The sequence below is a fragment of the Notothenia coriiceps genome, unplaced genomic scaffold (genome assembly GCF_000735185.1).
Source record: "Notothenia coriiceps isolate Sejong01 unplaced genomic scaffold, NC01 NC01_scaffold00002931, whole genome shotgun sequence".
Lineage (NCBI taxonomy): Eukaryota > Metazoa > Chordata > Actinopteri > Perciformes > Nototheniidae > Notothenia > Notothenia coriiceps.
This window is the reverse complement of record NW_011335632.1, coordinates 1,743-19,303: the sequence shown is the minus strand read 5'-3', so window position 1 is coordinate 19,303 and position 17,561 is coordinate 1,743. Positions and strand designations below refer to the sequence as shown.

General features: G+C 41.9%; 1 protein-coding gene across 1 annotated transcript in view; it reads right to left on the bottom strand.

Moving 5' to 3' along the window:
- The window catches only part of LOC104941007 (calcium uniporter protein, mitochondrial-like), a 17,887-nt gene extending 1,155 nt beyond the window's left edge, over nt 1-16,732 (bottom strand). Inside the window, exons 1-7 of the mRNA XM_010766038.1 lie at nt 16,242-16,732; nt 3,180-3,249; nt 2,862-3,029; nt 1,678-1,782; nt 1,399-1,556; nt 1,043-1,246; nt 325-441 (exon numbers count right to left, since the gene is read on the bottom strand). Of these exons, the coding sequence (XP_010764340.1) occupies nt 325-441; nt 1,043-1,246; nt 1,399-1,556; nt 1,678-1,782; nt 2,862-3,029; nt 3,180-3,249; nt 16,242-16,349 (930 nt within the window). The 5' untranslated portion in view covers nt 16,350-16,732. The remainder of the gene's footprint in view (nt 1-324; nt 442-1,042; nt 1,247-1,398; nt 1,557-1,677; nt 1,783-2,861; nt 3,030-3,179; nt 3,250-16,241) is intronic.
- Nucleotides 16,733-17,561: the final 829 nt, after the last annotated feature.

The following is a 17,561-nucleotide window of genomic DNA, read 5'->3' as shown; positions in this document are numbered from 1 at the left end:
GCAAGTGTGCAAGTGTGCGTCATATGAGAGGCCCCGCCTTACATTTTCCGCCAAAGATTTTGGAAATTGGTCCGTGCGCAAAGCATTGTGGGGATTTTAAGACCGCGGAGGATACACATGAGCAGCCTCCAAATTTCCCGCAACGAAGTACACCGGCCTCGGTAGAATTCCAAGTACGCTGGATATTGGAACAGTCCTTCGGCGGGACTCGATGTATCCTTGAAATAGTGGCTCTGGAGCAGCTTTCCTCGACATTGAGAAACACCCAGAGACTCCTAAGTGTCTGTATGTGTTGGATTATAACAAGTGAACCAATCAACCAACCTCAGCCAGCTCATCCTTCAGTTCATTGTATTTTCCCACGTTGAATTTCTTCCTGCCGGCCCCCTTATAAAAGGAATGCAGGAACTGTCTGTCTTTAACGTCTGGGTATAAATAATCCTGAGGGAAAAAAGTAAAATTGGATTAAAATCAATATGGAGAGGAAAACACATCGGCACACATACGCATGATTTAGTACAGCAGAGCATCAGGATGGAGTGTCTCCGATAAAAAAGTTTGGTAAAAGGATTAACATATCTGTCAGTGAAATATTAAATCATAGCCAACAGCTACCAAGCAATTCACTTAAAGCCTGTAAAAGGGGAAACAGCCTGTTCTTAGATATCATAATACACCTAATCAAATCTAGTGGTTTTATGGTCTACTGTTACGTGCCAAGATACTTCAAGGCATGCCGCAGTGACTTCCTTGCAGTCAAAGTGAGTTTGACAGACAAGCAGCAGAGACAGGAAATGGCGGTGGGCAATTCAACTCGCATAAAACACCAACAATGTCTATTACCGGTAAGCACATGTTATCTTCAGACAAAGCCAGGCTAGTGTTTACCAGTCTTTATGCTAGGCTAATCTAAATGCTGCTGGCTGTAGTACATTTTGTATTTACGGAAATAACATTGACATTTTGAACCTTTCCTTTGTATCAAAACAGAGTTGGAAACAGGAAGAGAAAGAGGTGTGTGTCTTTATTCCCTGAGACTTGCCTGTTTGGTAAGGACATAATAGGAGAAGGCTCCGATGCTGGTGGCGTAGGTGATGAAATACGTGACGGGCTCCATGACGTCCCATGAGTAAACCCACCACGTGAGCCAGGCCAGAGCCCCGCCCTGCACAGACAGCAGGGCCAGGCCGGTCCAGACCACCCTGGCGCTGTGGAAGTTTGCGGACCGGGACAGCTGAGCTTTCACCTGTCAGCGCCAGGCAGAGACACAAGGAGGAGGAGGTTATCAGCCAACAGAACTAACAGGACAGAAATGGCATCTGTGCCTTTGCAAAAACAAGGATGTAACAAGGAGACAGAGCGGTGTCATAGATGCAGATGTTGAGACGTATCCACTACCTCCTCCAGGGGGGACAGCTCCTGTTTGAGGACGTCCTGTCTCTCCAGCAGCTGCCTCTCCTTCAGCATGTGGTGTTCAGGCATGTGGAGTGCCGTGTGCAGCAGATGCACGACATGCTTCATGTCATCCATCTCCATGGCTTGCTCACTGGTAGCCACTGCAACACACAGGGTGGATGAGGGTGGGATGTTAAGATGAGTCGTGATTGGAGAGATAACTGCGGCCAAATTTATAATTGCTAAGCAGAAAACATCTGATAGGACAGAAATGTGTGGTACCCTTTTCAGGAGAGATGACATTATAAACGGCATCATTGATGACGAGCTGGAAGTCCTTATCCAGCAGGGCGTCTATCAGCGTGGTGTTGGTTACACGCTCTCCATCTGTCAGAAGAGGACAGATGTCCAACTCAGTACTTTATCTCAATCATATAACTTCATATTTTTATAGCAATGCAAAAAAGGCTTCCTGGTAGATGACCAAAATAAGCACAGTAAAGCTGAATAACCACACATCATAAATAAACTTCATAAAAAGAGTGAGTGCAAAGACAAGACATCATTGCAAAACTGGAGGTCTTGTAAAGGAATGAGACACATGGGGATGATTCCAATCTGTCCAACTCAAATACAACGTGTCCTAATTCCTTGAATGAAACCCGTTTACTTATCAGCAGCTTCTGAGCAAGGTGCCAGCTAGTGTTGTTAAACAGAGGGATAGCTACTGGGAAAAAAAGCAGGTTTTTCCAGTTAGCAGATTATGAGAAGCATCCTCTACTTCAAATGCTCTGCAGCAGGAGCGCTGGACTGTTTAGCTGTACAATTATAAGTTGGCGGGTGATGCTTGCTTTTAGCTCGACTGTTTTCAACTCGACAGCCGGTTCATTCTCATCTTACGGCTAACAGGTATATGTTTCTGAAAACGAGGCGAAAAATAGGCAATGCAGGAACAGAAACTGGATTCATACTCGGTCAGTGCTGCCTGTTTGACAGTTTAATCAAAGTCCAAATGCATTTGGAAGCATTGAGGGGGAGCACGGAACATTATTATTTTTTTTTTAAAAACAGATTATCAGCCTGCAATAATGACAGGATATAAAGAGGGTTTTAGAAAACAGGACAAAAAAGTTTTCTTTCTAAAATGTTGTTTTTTCTTGTGAAAAACTGCATAAAAGTGAAAGCACCTCATGCTCATGACCCATGCACATTAAGAAAGTACTATACCAGCTTAGTCATTGTATAGATAATAAGATTATCTATAATTGTTGTTAAATAATGTTAATGGTTGTTAAAATATTGTTTGCAGGCATCGTGCCAAACCACTCAAAGCTGCTCTTCAACTTTCAATTCTAACAAAGAACCTGTCGAACCAGGTTACGTCTCAAATGGTCAGACTTGACTGACTGCAAGCTCAACAATGCCATCTGTGTGGTGCGTAGCTAACACTTGTCATGTTGTCCTACCCTTGGACAAAATGGATGCCTTGGCCCCGGGGTCCTCTTTCTGCAGATCTGAGATCAGGTCTCCCACGCTCATCAGCATGGGTCTGAGGAAGAACAGACACACCTCATCTCTGGAGGGCAATGGCACCTCCAGAACCAATCGGCCATGTTTGTACTTCAAAGACAAGTCTGCAACACAAAGAGGAGCAAATCATTTATATTTCTTGAATACAGATCATCCACACATTATTTTTTTTTGTAGTAGTAGTGATTGTAAAGACATAAACGGAACAGATGTGTGTAATTTGTTGTCATGTTGATGTTTTAGCTGTATCTTACCACTGGAGGGAGCGAGTGTACTGTAGAAAAACGCTGGGCTATTTCCAAGAAGGGGCGACCTCTGTTGAACCTGAAAAAGAAAAAGTAGTAATGAACAAAAAAATGCAAAAAGACCAGAAGCAGCTTACGTCAGTTTGTTCTCTATACTCAAAATGAAACCCCTCCCTTAGTGAACTGACAGATTAGCATCCTGAAATGAAGGATGGGAAAATAGATCCACATCAATTGAGTTTCCCTGGTCTTGGTTTTCGCTCTAGGTTAATAGGAATGTCTTCAATAACAAGGCTTTTGAAACACTTGACACTCCCTTTAAATGGTTTCTGATCCAACATCTGTTGATGAAATGAGCTCCTTTTTGTGGATGCACCAAAGTAATTACATTTAAACCATGAAATGTGAAATGTGTTCATCTCAATGAAAAGTACTTTCAAGAGGGCACTCATAGAGCACTGCTCATTACTCTAGTCAGCAGGAGTTCTTCTCTGTGCTGCACTTAACATTCTTGGTGTGTCATATTGTGTACCGTAGTTTAAATGCAGTCATATTTTCTATTCAATATTTAAAGCCTCTGGGACTTCTTGCTACAAATCACAACTGTACTGTTGAAAGTCAGCCTTATATCTCTATAGTTTCAAACCAATAAAAGCAAATGTAGTAAATGAAATCACAATAGCAGCAATAAAGACGACATTATGCTAATCTTCTGGTTTAAATGTGTATGTTGTGCCTCTACTGTGACATGTTTACTGCTTTAACCCTCCTGTTGTCTTCGGGTCAAATCTTTACTACTTTCATCAATCATAACTTTTTTGTTTTACATTCGATGTGCATTAAGGCTTTGTGATATCCTTCACAGTAGACATTTGAAAATATACAATTGCTGATCACCACTTTCATTGAATTTTGGATGATTTAGTCAACTTTGTAACACCCATGGTGTTCCCGGACAAAAATGACCTCCATAAAGAAAAGGAATTAGTAACCATCCGGATCAGATCAAACACAAACACCCACACACACACAAACACCCACACCCACAAATACTCTAGATGTGTCCCCCCCCTTATGTGCCCAATCCCCCCATGTCAATCACACAGAAAAATTTGATACATTTCCCGCTCTTATGTGCCCATCCCCTGGATCACACCTGGCACACGCAATACATGTTCAGTGTCTATTCTTTGTATATTTACTGCAGTTGTTCATGTATACCAGTAGTCTGATACAATATTTACAGTTTGAAAGGGTGTTAAATGAAATGTGGTGATGATTAATGGTTTTTGTGTTAATGTAATAGCAGTTAAAACAGGACCGGTCAAATTTGACCGTGAACACCAAAGTAAGGGGGGGAAACGAAGACAATAGGCGGGTTAATGTTCAAAAAGCTCCTTATTTTTCTCAAGCTGCCTGTGCTGCAGCACCTCTTTCCACCCTCTGTCTGAAACCACAGCCCAGAGGGGAAGAGAGACTCCGTCTGCAGGGAACTTTGGGCTTTCAGTCTTTGCAGATCATCTACATGCACAAAAACCTATTTAACACACTACATGAAAGGGAAACCCCCAAAATGCATAATAGGGCCACTTTCATAGCAGCTATATGATGACATTCAGAATATTGTAGCGACTCTGATAGGATGCTGAGGGTGTCACTCAGGTATCCCCCGTCTCTCTGCCAATCATAGAGCTGTACCGGGATACTGGTTGAGGGCGGGCCTGTGGTTGGGGGAGCAGACGGGGGAGGGCGGGAAGTGGTGACGTAGTCTGGGTTATAAAGGTGTGTGTGTGAGAGCTTAAGAGAGTGTGAGGTTGAACCTGCAAGTGATATCTGTACCTTCGATCTTCAAAGAAAATAAGAGTTATTAAAGCCTAATAACTAGAAGCCTGTTTCCGACTCCATCTGTGAACGTTACAATATAATTGATTTGTGATATTATATACTTCAGTTTCCTATAAAGCTCTGAATACTGGCTTCTTGGTGTTGAAACACTCGGGTCTTTTGAACTTTAAAAACGGATTCCTCCACAGCGTTTCCTGTTCAGAGTCAAAGGGGTCCGACTGATATCTAGGGATGTGGAAGCCACCCTCACCCACCCCTTTGTCCTCCAGCTGGGAGTTTGCTGAATCAATATCACATTAAAGAGCAACAAGGGAGTCATCCATTTTCATGGGCTGAGAAAAGCAGATGGCCTTGGGATGGTGGGAGTTAAGGCTAGATGCTCCTAACACTCCACTGGGCAGGTGATAGCAGGACTTTAACAGTAAAAACACTCAATACAGCAATAGGTAACTGTGTACATGAGCAGAGGCTGTGTGTTGTAACAAACTATGAAGCCAAACACCATTACTGGACTGGAAGTAAACCCAGGAGATGGAACAGAAAGAAACAGTATAATAAAAAGAAGTGTTGACCACACTGTGAAGGACAACATGATTTTATAAATACTCTCCATTCCCCAAAAAGAGCCGAACAAAGTGATCCCAATGCGACGACATTGTATCTGTTCAGTTTGTGTGAGATGTCCAGCTGCTGTTACACAGCTGAGCGCTCGATCACCAACGCTTCAGCACACCGGCTCCCCGTGGACACTGGGAAAAGTATTTTTAGGGGATGTATGTTCATATTTTGACAACAGTAAAACATGCCAAACAAATGGATATCATCACAGAATCCTAAGTGGCATCCAACATCTCTATACAGTGCAGTTTATATTAGATATCATGGAAGAAAAACCTTCTTTCTGTGTTTTAATACGGTTCAAATCAATTTAAAAGATGGTTTATGGACGGCTAAATTGTAAATTAAATACCTCACTAGCAAAGTCATTCATTACATTGACCACAAATCCATACAGATGGAAAGCATGTCCAAATATTGATTTGCAATATTGGCAAACATGTCAGGGACCACCGGGCAGACAATCAACAGACATTAAAAAGGGACAGCTGCCACGGTTTATGATAGATGACAAATTTGATATACCTCATTGTCATCATATTGCCTTTTTGTAGAACAGTTCCCATCCCTGATACCTGAAGAAGTGTAGTTATGCTGTGACCCCTTTTAGTTAACCTATGAGAGCAAACACATTAGCAGTATGCTAAACTGCCTGGAGCTGCATCTTATGAGACTCCCCAGCCGCTGCAGCCAGAGCGCCTCATTAAACTGAGCATGCAGGCGCCGACAGCCGACTCACACAGTGGGCACATGAGAAGAAAATGCTTATACCATGTCACTCATCAGAAAACACTTCACGTAAAAGTAATTTACCAGGGGAGTGAGACATTTGTGCTCATTGCATCAGATTGGGAAAACAGAAGATATGGCGCTGAAGCTGGAGTAATATTCTCTTTGCTCAATGTGTGTGTACGTGTGTGTGTGTGAGATCAGTGACCAGCTTCAATTCACCGGCTGACTGAGTCCAGGCAGTCTTCATGCTATGTGCACACATACCAGTGCCATTCTAAATCAGCACAGCGTGGCCAGTGTGGCACATAATGAGACTTGAGAGCTGTGTGATGGATAGAAGTTCATTTCCAAAGCCATGCCGCTGGCGCCCTTATTACTGACTTAAGCACACTGCATTAGAAACACTGACTGACCTTTTACTCCTCTCCGCCTTTAGGTGGCAGCTGCATTTGATCTACATAGCACTGCAATAACATCAAAGAACAATTTGGCAATGATATATGTATAGCAAACGCAATTCAAACATCCAAGGGTCTTGTGATGGATGAGCCTTACAGTTCAGTGTTAGTAACAGACTATAGAAAAGCACGAGCCACCTGGCCTTGTTACACTCGGTGATACACTCGGTGATAGATGATGGACACATAAGGAGCAACAGCAACGATGCTTTAATGAGCCTTGTGGGGAAAATCTTATGCTGTTATGAATGCATAGAACTCACTGGCACGCAACAACAGAGATAATCTTTTACTATAAAGTGTCAACACAGCAGTGCTTTCAGATAAATGCTAACATTAGCACACTGAAATGATAACAACTACCGTCTACGTACTGACATTTGCTTCATAACAATAAAACACAGAGTACAGCTAAGCTGAATATCATTTCTTTTGCAAGTGTTTTTACATAAATCAAAGAACTGTAAACAAAGTTTTGACCGAGTGGAGAATTCAGAGTAATCAAATTTCATGGCAGTACAACTAATAGGCGTGGGAGGAATCCGATACAATACCAACAATGTGGAACTTAATGGTGGGGCTAGAGGAAAGTCAGGTAATCACAAAAGTCATATGGCTAAATCCTGAGGGGACCGTCAATGTCTGAACAAAGAAGAATGATGGCCCTCCATTCAACCCTTAATGAAATATTTAAAGGTCCCATGTCATGCTTTTCTGGTTATTACCCGTCCCCTTGTGTGTTATGAAGGTTTGTATGCATGTAAACGGTCTGCAGAGTCACAAACCCTCAAAGTACACCCTGTAGCGAGTAAAACTCTAACACAGAAAAGACCTGTCTATGCTGCCACAGAACGCCTCGTTGGACATTTCTCTTTTTCTTCCTGGGTACAGTGACGTGCCCATACCCAAATGGACCCATTGGTCCAAATGGACCAATCCGTGGAGCCGTTACGTTACATCCGCGGAGCCGTTACATTTGGACCAATCCGCGGACTTCCTCACACACAATCTTTTTTCTCAGCTGCAGCTCCGCCGATTTCTCCTCTCTGAGACGGCGGGACGCGGCGAGGCTGCGAGTGTGTGGGCGGGTGTGTGTGTGTGTTCGGGCTGGTTTCGGGCTGGGTTTCGCTGTCTCGCAGACGGCCACTAGGCTCACAACAAGCAGTTGGTTTCTCATACAGAGATGCTGTATGAGAAACCAATGTGAGTTTGGAACATTGAACAATATAAATGTATTCTAGTAGACCTCAACAATGGAATTATGATCAGTAGAAATGGCCATGACATGGGACCTTTAAGTCTTAAACCGAGAGTCCTGTCAAACTAAAAGAAAAATATACAAATTCATAGAATGCTAAATTACTTGCATAACCAATTTAGGAAGTGGCCAAGATTTAGTTTATGTTGCGATACAATTGTTAGTGATAACAGTAGTATTGAAATGAATACACAACTTACGTGTGAAGGTAAATGATGGTCATGCATCTTCTTGCATACCGACTAGCCAATAATCTTCACCTAAGAAGTGAGGTTGAAAGAGACTATAAGCCGTGCACACAAATGCAAGACGGTTCAGCGGGTGTGTGCAGGTCTACCATTTACCAGAGTAGATTAGAAATGTCCAACTACAGTGCTTCATATGACTTATGGTTTCATTTAGGCTACTCCCATGCAGGGGCCGACACACCCATAAACCTTCAGCACCTAACAAAAGGGCCGCAGGTCAAAGACAGCGCTGCCTGAACAAGAACAAGCCCTCTCACAGCAAACAGTAACAGGCTTCACGCTCTGATGCTGTGTCATAAGACAGAAACACATGAGGAATAACCTCACCACCGGCTGCACAATGGAACATTTGTTGCTTATCAAAACAGAACACACTTTCCCAATTAGACTAGAAGAAAACACAATAATCAATATTCACAATGCAGGGTGCTTCTTATTTATTATCTTTCAAACATTTGGAGTCAATTTAGAGCTGCAGGGAACCGCGCTGCACACCTGCTCATCATCGCAGAAAATGATTTGCTCCAACTGTTTATTTCTGAAAACAAACATCCGTAAGTATATTTACCCCTTAAGCTGTATGTTTCTTATTTATGCCATACCTACGGGGAGAGAGAGGGGGAGGGGGGGGATGAGCAATATGATGACAGACTGCCATCTCCCTCCTCTGCAGCGAGGCAGGCCGGGGCTTCTCGCTCGAGCAATAATTAGTTATCATGACGACAAGCAGATCATTTTCACTGCAGATTCCAAGCAGGGCCATCTATTAGGAATCGTGTCAAGTTTAAGTATAATAATAATCACTTTTTTTTTTGGATGGCACTTATCTAAACAAGCTGTAGATAATATATGGGCTACAAACAAATTGATTATGGCGGTTGTATCGGAATTATAGTGCACATGACTTTTTGAAGGTATAAGTGCAGCGTATGAGAACAGCCAAGATAATAATGTAATGACTAACAATATCTTGCAAGCGTGCCTTGAAGCAGGAAGCAAAGGAAATTGAGTGAGGGTGATAAAGGGACCGAAATGTAAGGCTGCGATGAAAAATGAAGGCAGCCAAGAAGAGAAAATTGAATTCTTTCCCGTTGCCGTCATAGGAGCACCGAGCACTGTGCCATGAAAACAATTTGCATGGAAGCATTTGTCTTCTGCTTCCCAGTTAATGATGCGATCGAGATGGGACACAAAGAGGAAACACGGTGCGATGGAGGTGACTGCTGTATAAAAGGCATGAAGGTAGTGGAAACACAAAGTCTGTCTGAAACACGTTTTTCATACAAATCGGACAAATGAAATGTTTGGTGGGGCAAACACAAAAATACTAAAAGGGTAACAAACTGAGGAAACTAAAGAAATACAGTATTACTTTTAATTGAATGCTGATTAAATGCGAGGACTTCCTTTTTTTTCGTGTTGGGAATGTTTGGTCAAGAAGGCCCAAAAAAGTTTTTCAAATATTTACTCTTCCACGATAAGAGGGTAGTTGAACTAACTTCTCATCTGAGTCTCACTGCAAACAGGATGGGTGGTGCAGGATGGTAAGCAGGGGCAAGTCTTTATTTATTCATAAGAAACTCATGAGGAGGATTCTCTCTTACAGTGGGCGACTACTGAGCCTAAGTCCTCTCTGCTTAAATCAGCTGACAGTTCTTCAACCGGCAGCAAAGCTCCACACAAAAATTCAAACTTCGGTGAATCATTTGTCCCCTTTGGTCAGACCTACTGTCGGTGAGTAATGCATCGCCCCAGGGTCACGCAAGGACAAGAAGTGCATTGCATGAATAACTAGCTTGTGGGATTAGAAACAAAGTTGAACTTATTTAAAGAGGCCCTATTCTGCTCATTTCAGGTTTCATCATTTGTATTTTGTGTCTCTACTGTGACATGTTGTTTACTCTTAAAAACCTGCTTTATTTTTCTCATACTGCTTGTGCTGCAGCACCTCTTTTCACCCTGTGTCTGAAACCAGAGCCTATCTGCTCTGATTGGTTAGCTGGCCGTCTCTGAGATACTCCCTGTGGAGCGTTGGGATTTTTTGGACCATTTACAAAAACCATATAACACACTACAGGAAAGGGAAAACCCCAACGATCCCAAAAGGGCCTCTTTGAAGACACAATAGGCAGACTCAAAGGAGTTGGAAATAAGTGAATATGTTGTAATGCACAATACAACTTAACAGATTTGATATGGGAGTTTTATAATTAAGACCTCCAGTGACATCTTTGTCAGCATGTGTTGATGACAAGACAGACGATAAATTAGGTCAAGAATGTATGTTTTTTTTATTTGACCCACTATGCTGACACACTGAATTTCATCTATGCGCATTTCTAAAAGGAATCAATAACGCCTTGGCTCAAGCGTGCCTCCGCTCAAGCGTGCCTCCGCTCTGCCAGAGGTGAGGTTTTCAGATATCTCTACGTGACTGATATTGCAGATGAGATACATATGCAAAGATGTTAACTGTTGCATCCTTATTATCATATAAATTATGGATTTTACTCACAGGTTCAAACAGCCAGCATCTGTTTGAGTTTAGCAAAAGAGTGAAAACTAAGACTCCATTTTCGCCCGGTATTACCTTATGCTCTTTACCTAGATCCTACTCCAAAGAAGGACAGATGCACAGAAGCTATCCAACTGTTACAAATTTCAATGTGCAATTTGCTAATTGAGGAGAGTGTCCGGTCAATACAACATGTAGCAGGTCGGGGAAGGGATGCTGTAGTATTGACCATTTTGTCATTTTACAGATGAGAGGGGTTTGTGTAGCTTTTTGCTAATCCTGCTTGAAACAGGAGGAAGAATGTGTGGCTTGTGTATAAGCTTTATAAATTGCATTTACACCTGCCTTGAATCTGATTACACTGCGAGCCAGACAACCTCCAGATGTGTTCTGACTGCACTCCAGTCACAGGGGCTTCACCTGGCATTTCCTCTCACACAAATTCAAATTTTTTCTGGCATTTTCATCTTTACTGGACAGCCGATGGTACCGAAGCAGAAAACACATGTCATGCAACAAACGTGATGAGCTGGAATCATGTGTAAATAGAGGTGTGGTTTTGTATTTAGTTAGCGTTGTACCGGTTCCCGTGACAAGAAGGTAATTAAGTAAAGTGAATACTATCAGATCCGGCGGATGTAAAAACCATGCATTAGGCTATAAAATAACTACCCTAAGGACCCATTACTTAACCTCAGTACCACTAACTTAAATCCTGACTAGTGTTTTGCATGGTGACAATAGGTACTTTCAATTAGCCACTTGATAGCGACTTTTTTTTATAACGGGTAAAGTCCACACGTATATAAGGTAATTTTACGCATTTGTGCAAAACATTCAAATCTCCTCATCTTGTCAATTGACCTTGTTTCAGGGATCTAATCAAATACACACTGACTTCCAGACAAGGGAAGTGGAAAAATGCTAACTCACGTCTGGGCTTTAGGACTTGTTAATGCTTCACTTTGTGGGGTCAAAAAAATGTATTCTCCCACTACAGCTGTGATGAGGAGTTCTTCCATACTAAGCGGCAGTGGTCCCACGATCCAGAGCTTGTTATCTACAGAATAAAAACCAAATCTGACAGAATCCCCACGGGCGATGTCACATGCTTCTGCCAGGGCTTCATTCCTATTCTATTCCTGTGGATACGCTGCCCTCATAAAGTATGGTCTCTGTGGCGTGGCCAGACTTGACGCTGAGAGACTGGCAGTCATGCTCGCTGGAATGAAACCACTTCTATCTTGCATTATAATGCCGGGGCCACACAATAAAAAGGGGCAAGACAGCAAATTGAGCCTACTGTCAGACAAAACTGTCACTGACAAAGTGATGCTTGTTCCAGCTATCTTGACATTTTGGGGCTACGGTTTCTCTGGAATAATCATTTGTCTCCATTTCAGGCATATGTTTTCTTATTATTTCAACAAACTATGAAGTATTGGCTATGACAACATCGTTTTTGCCTCTTGATTTGGTCTTGTTGTCTCTGGAAACCCTGCTGGTATGTGATTTGTTTTCACAATGGGCAGCGTTGTTATTCCATGCTAAAAGGAACGGAGTTATATTTTTGGAAATAGCTGGTATGCAATGACACCACAGTGAAATGAGTAATCCATATCAATTATCTCTGGGCATCAGGGAGAAAGGTATGTTAGGAGTATTAGTAACCTGCTAAGCTGCTTCTGCTAGTCCATCTCTGTCAAACATGGAATAGATGTGCCTTTCAACACATCCACAGCTGTATGTTTTGCATGTTGTGTGTTGTAACAGTGAGTAGTTGTCAGGAACACATCCAGGAGTCACAGGGGTATTCTTCACTACCGATTTATGACAAGAATTTGAATACCATACGTCAGTCATTGTGCACAGCAATTTGCAGAAAGGTCGGAATATTGAAAAGGCTCCTATTGTGGATATAGGTTAGATACACAGGAAACACGGTGTGTATACAAGAAAGCTTTAGACATGCTGACGGGCATCTTTTTTCACTTATGAAGAAGCCATGCTAATAGTGTTCCCCCTCCTTACCCTTGTTCCTTAACCTTTTCTTACTGGATGCTCAAAAGTGGTATTGATCCTCGCTTCATCTAAAAAATGCAAACTAGTGTGTTTTCCACAATTCTGAGCGTTCCCAGTACACGTTCCTGTAACTACTGACAACGACGGGCTGCTTCAATACAAAATCAGTTACACGTATCTGCACTGAGTGTTTGGCAGGTCTATTACGTTTCTCTCAGCACTCCGGCGCTGCTTAGTATCGTTCAAGCTCATTCATATTACACCTGTAGCATTACAATGGTGTGAATAAAAAAGAAGTGTGTTCTCTGAGATCTCCATCACTCATTGATATAAAAGACAAATTCCCTAAGGCTTCTCTCCTGAAAGTGAGAGTGCTTGCCTTGAAAATATTTTCAAAGTGGTAATCTTGTGCTGAGAGCATGACAGCAGATGTTGGCAGAGGTTTCTCCTTCTGTGGATGATGTTTTATTGAACAATCCTTTACAATAATGTGACATTGCACTTTCTCTGACTACCTACAAGAGCTGCTTTGAGAGTAGGGACAATGTATGCTCAATTTTGAACTCATGTCTACTCGCACTGACTATAGTTGTTTTCTGTTACACGATGGTATAGAAGCAGGGAAATAGCATCTGTTCAATTTATATTTGAGGAAATCCATTTTCAGTTGCTTATCCACAGCCTCCGAAGTGATCCCTGTTATTTGCCAGGCTAACACGGCTTCTTAGATTAACTTGCTCTCTGGTTCCAAAACTGGTTTTGTATGCAGCAGTATTTATCTGTCTTTTCAAAGGCTCTCTTAAAACAAGGTGTTGTACCAGCCTATTCAAAACAGGCTGTGGTTCAGCCACTCCTTTAAAAACACACTCCTGACCTAAGAGTGTTTTTACAACATCTAGATCCGGGGTGTTTCTCAATGTCGAGGACGCTTCCTTGGTAGGACATGTCCCTCCGAGTCAGGTCCTTCAGAAGCGAGGTAAATCCCTCGGAAAACGAAGAATGGTGGAACAGGCTAACAGGCTAACAGGTGTGCGTCATATGCGAGGCCTTAAATTGAGCGCGATTTCCGCCAAAGATTTTGGAAATTGGTCCGTGCGCAAAGCATTGTGGGGATTTTAAGACCGCAGAGGATACACATGTGCAGCCGCGAAATTTCCCGCAACGAAGGACGCCGGCCTCGGTAGAATTCCAAGCATCCTGGACAATGGAACAGTCCTTCGGCGGGACTCGATGACGTAGTATCCTTGAAATAGTGGCTCTGGAGCAGCCTTCTTCGACATTGAGAAACACCCCCGGTTTATATATATATTTTTTAAATAAACCTGTGTAAGGACATTATACGAGTCCCCCGAATTGTGTCAAGCGTTGAAGCAAAGTTTTGTAGAAACCAAACACTGGAATCACAAGTTACGTGTCAGTGACATGCCATTGGGGCCATGAACAGTTTTTCCCATTGACTTACATTAAGAAAGAAACGTCTGTAAATCAGCATGTCATTTCTGTTCTGTTAAATCAAGAATCCAGTACCAACACTTTATTGAGTATCACAAGTTGTAAAATGCACTAAATGCCAAATTCAAGGATATTTTCTCTCCATTCATTAGATCGAGCCAAGAAACGGATGTTAAGGAGTAGCATGGAGGCGGGGTTAAAGGAAATTGAAAGTGTGCTTGTTGTCTATAGGCCTGATAGTAAAGAAGACCCTCAGAGAATCCGGATCATTTTGTACTTGAGAGTCGAGCAACTTTAGCCTCATGTGCCAACTTCCATAGGAATAAACAGGGCAGCGCTTTCAACTCTGTATCCAGTACTCCTTTTAATTAATCCATCAGATTATACAGCACTGAATAAACCCTTTTGATAGTCCACCTGTCTATTCAATAGAAAACAGGCTGTTGCACACTCTGTAAATTATGGGGTGCATCGTGGTGGCCTCTGGGTTAAAGACATTGACCCTTGTTGCATATATTTAAGCTTGCTAAATAAACTGTTTCTGCTGTAAATAAAGTCAAAGACGGGAATAGCACAACATAAAAGCAGTGACCTGAACATAACCATATGTGGTTGAAAAATATGACCTATTTGGACCATACAGAACAGACCAATGAATAAGATACGATAAGATAAGATATTTTGAAATAAGGGATGTGTTAAGTGTCTTTAGCCGTAAAGGTCCAAATGGGGTTTGCTGGTCAGTGTGTAGCCGCAACAACACTTGACAAAAGGAGAACTGACACTGGGATTTTAAATATGATTTGGTCTAAAAATAGAGCTCATCTTAGTCATTCTTGAATGCAGAGTGACTCATGACAGTTTGCCCATCTAACAGAAATAATCCCCCAAACTGTAAATCAATATTCACTCCGTGTCGAGGCTGGCGTTTAGCACTACAGTGTGTCCTGGTCTTCTTTCACTTGCAAAGACTCTGCCGCCTGCTTGGGATCAGTCTGCTCAAGGCTTAGCTGACCTCTGCAATTTATTGCACAGGATGATAAATGGGTTATAAAATAAACGTTTAAATATCCAATTTAACAGTTCATTCATAAAATGAGAATGCCATCAGGAGTTTTACTTCATGCAGCACTGCACACATTACATTGATTTGTGAGGTCATTTACCCAGCATCTTTTGCTATGGCTAGGACATGGTGCTGTGTGTTGATACAAGCTGATGATGCACATTTCCAGCTCATGATACAATGCAATATGGACCTTTACGCTGTAGGCTGCAAAGTATAGCAATGTCAGAGATGTCTCTTGGGATTGTCTATAGAAAAGCAAGTCTATACTTAAAGATATGGCTATATTTAGCAACCTAATCATGGTGTCGTTGTCCATGAATGGCTTCCATGGAGGAGTAATCGAATGAACACTGCCTGTGATAAAATAATGTAGAGTAATAATCAGTCCACCATACCTTTCAAGGCTGATTAGCTTCATCAGTCACGTTTCAAACCACAGTAGAGCTAGGTAATGTAGGCTTCTTGAATAATTTATGGGTTATTCTGTCAACCCTTAATCAAAATTACATCACACAGAAATAGAGAGCACAGTGACACACAGTTGTTGCCTTTCTCCACTGAGTATTAGAGGGACTTGTGAACAATGAATCACATTCAAGCAAGACAATTAACAACACATGTTTTCTGTTAAGTTTTCATCTGATTTTAGAGATGAAACAAATCAATCTTTCTTAAAACAGTGCCCTCACATTACTGAAGTTAGCTATTCAATCCCCAGTGTACCAAAGTACATTGTTGTGCTCAGAAAGCAGGAAGCCAGTTAGTCAACCCCAAACACTGTTTAGTTAACTAGTTATACGTTGGTGTAACATTTAAGCAAGACGAATTAGAGTAATTAACAAACATGAATTTACCTTGTGAAGAAATGTAACAGGACGCGTAGTTTTGACACTGCAGTGAAGAGGCTGAATACTTCCCAAAAGTCTCGCCGTAACTTTGCCGACCATCCGAACCGAAGCCATCGTTAACCCGTGTTTAAGAGCTTTTTTCGGGCATACCGTGTGGAGAGACTTCCACAAAATGAGCCTCGGAGCCCGGTTTTCCGGTTGGAAACGGGCTTGTGTTTTTGCTGTAAATAAAAACAGCTACGGGACAGAGGGAGGAACAGCCCCGCCTGTGCTGCATACCATTTCCTCCTCCTCCTCACTGCATGCACGTTCACCGTCCTTGCCAAACTCTTCTTCCCTTTTCCCTTCTTGTCTGTTTAGCATGAAGCAGCCAGCAGGGAGCAGCTGAACGTAATGTGCTGTCCCAACCATGGATGACCAATACAACCTCTCCAAGTATAGAGTGCGCATGTACCGAGGGTTATAAAAAAACTGAGGCTGGAGGACCCTCAGAGGTCTTCATGTTACACATTTCACCAGGAAGAGAAGGTCATTACACGTTTAAGAATAGTACACACAGGAAATCAAATACAAAATTGGCATGCACCCCACAGACTAATAAACCGGAAACTGTCAAACATGTCTGAATAAACTGCCACACATATGATGACAATAGATTAGTTTCAGGGTTAGTTCATGAAAACCTCAGCCTAACCTTGGGAAATCTACTAGGGAGACCATAAGACAATGTATTCAGCCTTCTTAAGAGCAAGAACCATAATTATATAGATAATTATGTCATTTTTTATGTTTTTTAATGTTTTTTCCCCTGCCAAGGTACTGCTCTAAACTCCAGTCCAATAGGTGGCAGTAATGCGCCTATTCGTTGGTAGCCAACCGCCATTAAACGTCGTAGAAGAAGAAGAAATGTCACCACACACCTGCCTTTGCTTTGCGGCAAATACCAATTAGCCTTCATGAAAGGTAAGCTAGGTCGGCTATCTTTTGATGAAACCTGCAATTATAAATGTCCTACCATTGTGTTTGTATTGTTTAAACATTTCAATAAACCAACAAAAATGTCCTGTATCATTAACTGTTGCAATACAACTTCCAGCCAAAAGTGGGAAATAAGTGATATCCACCATCTTGGATTTTTAAGTAAATTGCACTTTTTTGACTTTATTAACATTATATCGTTTTTTGTCCTTTTGTTGTGTTTGCACTTTTATTAATGCCTCAATAATCAACTTTATTGGTATCTAATGTCCACAAATGGTGCTTCACAAGCCTTGTTCGGCAAAAATCACCCATTTCTCATTGGAATAATAGCACTGCTTTGCTTAC